The sequence below is a fragment of the Cryptomeria japonica genome, chromosome 2 (assembly GCF_030272615.1).
Source record: "Cryptomeria japonica chromosome 2, Sugi_1.0, whole genome shotgun sequence".
Taxonomy (NCBI): Eukaryota; Viridiplantae; Streptophyta; class Pinopsida; order Cupressales; family Cupressaceae; genus Cryptomeria; species Cryptomeria japonica.
The window spans coordinates 572,457,971-572,464,078 of NC_081406.1; the positions used below are offsets into that span (position 1 = coordinate 572,457,971).

The following is a 6,108-nucleotide window of genomic DNA, read 5'->3' on the forward strand; positions in this document are numbered from 1 at the left end:
TTATGTCTCTGAAAAGTAGCAGAATCCATACCACAGTTCATAACCATAGTATTAAGAACTTCGAGTTCTTCCTGAATCTTATGCTTTTCAGAAAAAATATTTTTAAAATGCAACACATTCCATTTCTTAATCTCTTGTTTCAGAAAAGAGAGTTTCTTGACAAACCGAAACATTCTAGTTCCATAAACAAAGGCAGCCGAGGACCACCAAGATTGCAAAAACATGAGGAAAGATGGATCTCAAAACCACATTGGTTCGAATTTAAAAGAAGAACGACCAGGAGCTCTATCATCCAAAATAGACAACACAATCGGAAAATGATCAGAACCAGCATAAGGCAAAACCGAAGCCACAACATCCATATCAGACGAAATCCAAGCGGCAGAAACTAAAAAATGATCAAGTCTTTCAGCAATCTGCGACAAATCTTTTCTCCTATTAGTCCAAGTAAACAGACCATTCAAGGTTTTACAATCCACCAAATCATTATTATGAATAAAAGCAGAAAAATCCCCCAAGATACGCTTATTGGGCAAAATACCCCCAATTTTCTCATCATCAGAAGAAATGGCATTAAAATCCCCTCCAAAAACCACAGTCTTCCCATGCAGGGAAGACTAGGTAACAGATAAATAATCCCAAAGAGTTTTCTTACCCCCAATTGGCATTGGTCCATACACATTGAACAACCAGAATTTAACATTTGAAATACAACTCTTTACCAAAGCCCACATCCATAAGGGAGTAGAAACAACCAATTTAAACTCAGTAGACACATCATTCCAAAGAAAAGCCAAGCCCCCAGACGCCTCCACAGAAGGAGAGACACAAAAGTTCCACAACTTCCATTTCGAAAACAAAAAATCAGCACCCTGACAACTTAACTTAGTCTCTTGCAATAGTAACACATCACACTTCATTAAATCCAACTGTGATTTAATGAGGCGCCTTTTGTTAGGGGCATTTAAGCCCCTAACATTCCAAGACATGATTTTCATTTCTCTCGAGGGGAGACAATTTCTCCCCTCTTCTCAATTGCAAAATCAGAGCTCTCCAACTCAGCCTTCAAGCTACGCTTGGAGGCAACAAACCGAGTAAACGAAGGACTAAATTTAAAAATCATAATTTTAAAAATAAACTTATCATTACTCACAACATAAGCCCCCTCTTTTGCTTTAGCTCAATCCTAACTCCAACTTGGCAATAAATAAGACCAAGGTAAGGCGGATTTGACACTAGGCTGGGTTGTGGGGATACCTTTAGAGGTAAGAGCCTCCTTCTTCACTTCAGCGCCTTCCTAACCCTAACTTGGCAATAAGTAATACCAAGGTAAACAAATTGGACACTAGGTTGGGTTGTGGGGATATCTTTAGAGGTAAAAACAGAATAAATAAATTATGAATTGTTAATAAAATAATGCACAAAGTAAAATTTACTCATTTTATGAATACAATTCATACTAGATTATTTAAAAGAGTATTACAAAAACATCATTTATTAATACAATTCACACAAATATGAAATATTGTTGATATGAATTAAGTTTTATTTAAGAATTTATTAAATTTAATCTCCACCCTAAAATTAAAAATCATAATTTTAAAAATAAATGTATCATTACTCACAGCATAAGCCCCCTTATTTGTTTTAGCTCATCCTGACCCCAAGTTGGCAATAACTAAGACCAAGGTAAGACGGATTGCGCCTTCTTGACCCCAACTTGACAATAAGTAAGACCAAGGCAAGGTGAATTGGACACTAGGCTGGGTCATGGGGATACCTCTTGAGGTAAAAACAAAATAAATAAATTATTAATTGTTAATAAAATAATGCACAAAGTAAAATTTACTCATTTTATGAATGCAATTCACATCAGATTATTTAAAAGAGTATTACAAAAATATCACTAATACAAATCACACAATTATTTTAAAAAGTATTGACTTGTAACATATTAATACTATTCCATATTTGATAACTAACAACAAATTATAAAATATGACAACATACTAATCATATTTAAGTTGCATATTTAAAACTATGTAAATAATTTTTGTTATAAATAAAATAAAAGGTGTGTTGTGTTGTGTCATTTTGTGGTTGTGTTAGGTCAATTAAGGGAGACCAAACAAGCTTCCACCTTCATGGCCAAGTATAATGTTTAATAAAAAAATTATTTAAAGGGGTTAAAAACCCTTCTAACAACTGAAGAGAATAGTCAGTGGCTATGGTCAATCCTTGAAGTTGTATTTTTTGGTAGATTAAAAAATGGTCAATAGGCCAATGCCATTCTTTAAGGTTTAAGTCTCATTTTATTTGCATTTTTTTATAGTTTAAGTTTTATTTAATAATTTATTATATTTAATCTCAACCCTAAAATTAAAAATCATAATTTTGAAAATAAATATATCATTACTCACAACATAAGCCCCCTTCTTTGTTTTAGCTCCTTCTTGACTCCAACTTGGCAATAACTAAGACCAAGGTAAGGCAGATTGGACACTGGGATGGGTTGTGGGGATACATCTAGAGGTAAGAGCCCCATTCTTCACTTCAATGCCTTCCTGACCCCAACTTGGCAATAAGTAAGACCAAGGTAAGGCGGATTGGACACTGAGTTGGGTTGTGGGAATACCTCTAGAGGTAAAAAATAAAAATAAAAACAAATTATTAATTATTTATAAAATAACGCATAAAGTAAAATTTACTCATTTTATGAATGCAATTCACACTAGATTATTTAAAAGAGTATTACAAAAATATCATTTAGTAATATAATTCACACAATTATTTAAAAAAATATTAATTGTAACATATTAACACTTCCATATTTGATAACTAACAACAAATCATAAAATATGACAACATATTAATCATATTTAAGTTGCATATTTTAAAACTGTGTAAATAATTTTTATTATAAATAAAATAAAATGTGTGTTGTGTTGTGTCATTTTGTGGTTGTGTTGTGTCAGTTTGTAGTTGTGTTGTGTCATTTTGTGGTTGTGTTGTGTCAGTTTGTAGTTGTGTTAGGTCAATTAGGGGATACCAAACAAGCTTCCACATTCATGGCCATGGTCAATCTGTAAGGTATTTTTTATAGATTAAAGAAAGGTCAATAGACCAATGCCATTTTTTAAGGTTTATGTCTCGTTTTTTTTGCATTTTTTATAGTAAGTTTTATTTATGAATTTATTAAATTTAATCTCAATCCTAAAATTAAAATCTATAATTTTGAAAATAAATTTATCATTACTCACAACATAAGCCCCCTTCTTTGATTTAGCTCAATCCTGACCCCAACTTTGCAATAAGTAAGACCAAGGTGTAGTACCCCTACTCGTTTGAACTCATTAGACTCATATTTTATTATTGCTTATTTTCAGAGGATACATTACTATGATTTGTTATTCAGGCTTATATGACATTATTTCATGCTTCATCTAGATAGGAGATGTTTAACTTATTTACAGTATTTCAGTACTTGTGATTTATGGCATTTTATGAATTATTGCTATGTACTGACACTTTACTTTAACTATGCAATGTGGAATTATATGTTGTGTGTCTGCGAGTGTATTGGATGCAAGGGGACGATTTTCCTTCACTCATTTCGGTGAGATAGGAAACGTCGCGATTCTCCCTCATCGGTGTGCATGTCATGTTTTCTATATTGTATATATGCATGCGTGGTTCGGTGATGCAGGATATTGCAGGTACAAGTACCGGGTAGGTACGGGGTATCGTCTCCACCTGGCTTCACAGGTCTGAGTGTGCCTTATATTTTCCGATGGAAGTGGAGGAGATAGTAGTTGACCCTATTTTGTTCAGTTACACTCGGGTGAGTGTCGTCAGTTAGTCGTTCTGTCAGTCGTTGACCTTCGCATTTTGTTGTTTGATCTTTTATGCGTAATTGATTGATGTTTTCTCAGTTTGTATGTTTAAGTGATTTTAATTATTGCATGTTATTGATAATTGTTACGTTTATTTCATCCATATGAGTGATAAGTAGTTTGATATTTGGAAGAAAAAGAGTTAAGTGATCTAGCGACTTAACGTTGTTTACAAAGGATGAGTTAATATCTTTGTATAAGTAGATGTGATTTCATTAATGATTGTTGTGTTTACAAATATATGAATTTCATATGCATGATAGTTCGATAATTGCGACTTGATCATTTGAGTATATATAAATATATTATATACACAGGGGCGACTATCAATTATATGTAGTTATTTGAAATAATGCTTAAGTGAATGAATTATCATTAAATAATATCATCAATTCGAACTATTATGTTTGTGAATATGCATGTATATAAATTAGAATTGTATATATATCATATTTAATATACTTTTCGAACATGTAATATATATAAATCGATAGTTTGAAAAAGCCATTAATTATAAATATTGGAAACCAAAATATATGTATTAAAAATATAATTTGCTAAAGAGGGATTAATGTTTGAATATTTTAATGAAAGTCATTAATTAATTATTAAAAATATAATAATGAAATTAAAATAAAAACAAATAAAACAAATTTTAAAAAAAGGTGGTGGCGGGTTTAGTTGTAAGAAAGTTTTTAAAACTAATATCTAGGGTGGCCGATAGTAATATCGACCACCCCCTTAATAAAGGGAGGGGTCGGTATTACTACCGACCACCCTCCTCCCTTTTTGTTATGTGTGCCCCTCCTCCCATTTAAATTAAAACTTCTCCACGTTGTTACATTCACCGCCTAAGTAGAAAGTGACACCGATTTATATGCAACCATATCCATTAAGGTATGTAGTGGTGGGATTAATGTAAGGTAGGAATTAATGTTAGTATTAGTTTGGAAAGTGACATGGTTTACCAGCCCACATAAACCCACTGACCACCCCTCTCGCTGTTCATTATACTAAACTGCCACTCCTCCTTCGCGATGGAACCTACTCCATGATGAACAGACGTCGACCGCTCTTCCCTCTTGGATAACCAACTTCATGGTGGTCTTTGACCATTTCTTCCAAGGCTTAGCCCACGTGCTAAATGCATGTATCGCTAGTTAAGTATAGGTTAATAACGAGGAGATCATGAGTAGTCCTGGCAGCGTAAGCTTTATACTCGCCACGACAACTACCTCACTCCGCAAAGGAAGACATAGACTGTTACATAGTCCATAACCTTTGGTTGATAACAACAGAAGGAAATGGATGAGAGGGCACGTGTGTCGTGGTAATAGGAAAACCATCGATAGGGAGAGTTGCATAGCCGATCCATGCTCTACGAACTGCAGTAACATGTTATACGTGTAGGGTAAAGGATGGATAAACAGTTAGAATAATCAAAGAGTTGAGATTAAGTCAAGATGAAACTCAACGTATTCCATTAAAGACTCCTCATCAATCTCCATTATCGAGCCTATGAGTGGGGAGAAGTCATGTAGGGAATTTTAGTATAAATAGAGGTAGGAGGAAGGACACAATTCATTTTTTTTTGCATCGAAGGAAGGACGGTGGACTCAAGAGGAAAGAATTAGAATAAAGGGAATAATAGAATAGAGGAAAAAAATAGAGTAGAATAGAGAGATAGAGAGGATACTTTTGGAAGTATCAAAGAGAGTTGGTTTTTGAGATAGAGTTGGGAGTATATTGGAGATAAGGTTCGTAAGCAAGACGCGTTATCATTCGGCAGAAGGGCGTTGAGGTTTTGCATACGGGTCAACTTTGCAAAAGGTCAGGAATTTCTTTAGTTTTGGATCATTATTATTTACAAAGTCTTTGTTATAAGTAATGATTATGAATCTTGCTTATGTTATAGTTATGGTGAAGTATCATTTATTGTTTGGGTTAGTTAATGAAAAATCATAGAATATTAATAGCTATAGTAGTGGAATTTTGTTTAAGAATATATTGCACACTTGTTATTATATAAAAGAAATTTATGCTTGCGTTCAGAACCTAGTTATTAAGATTTATTAGACGTTGCTCTAGGAGAATCTGGAGAGTAATGGCTTACTGTTGAAACATTAGGTTTATGACTTATTAAATAGTGTATTAATATAGTTGTAATTCTTATTTTCTGGAAGTCTTTATTTGCAAGTTGTTTATGCATTGAGTG

At 33.3% G+C, this 6,108-nt stretch overlaps 1 protein-coding gene across 1 annotated transcript; it reads right to left on the minus strand.

The window, feature by feature from the left end:
* Window positions 1-239: 239 nt before the first annotated feature.
* Window positions 240-989, minus strand: LOC131866336 (uncharacterized). Its single transcript, XM_059215445.1, has 2 exons — window positions 723-989; window positions 240-617 (listed from the first exon to the last, which is right to left on the minus strand). Exons 1-2 carry the CDS (start codon window positions 987-989, stop codon window positions 240-242), a joined length of 645 nt encoding a protein of 214 aa, XP_059071428.1.
* Between the last annotated feature and the right edge of the window lie 5,119 nt (window positions 990-6,108).

Coding starts and splice junctions, on each gene's coding strand:
- LOC131866336 (XM_059215445.1), bottom strand. CDS start 989: ATGTCTTGGAATGTTAGGGGCTTAAATGCCCCTAACAAAAGGCGCCTC. Junction 618..722: donor CCTTATGGATGTGGGCTTTG/GTAAAGAGTTGT, acceptor TCTGTTACCTAG/TCTTCCCTGCATGGGAAGAC.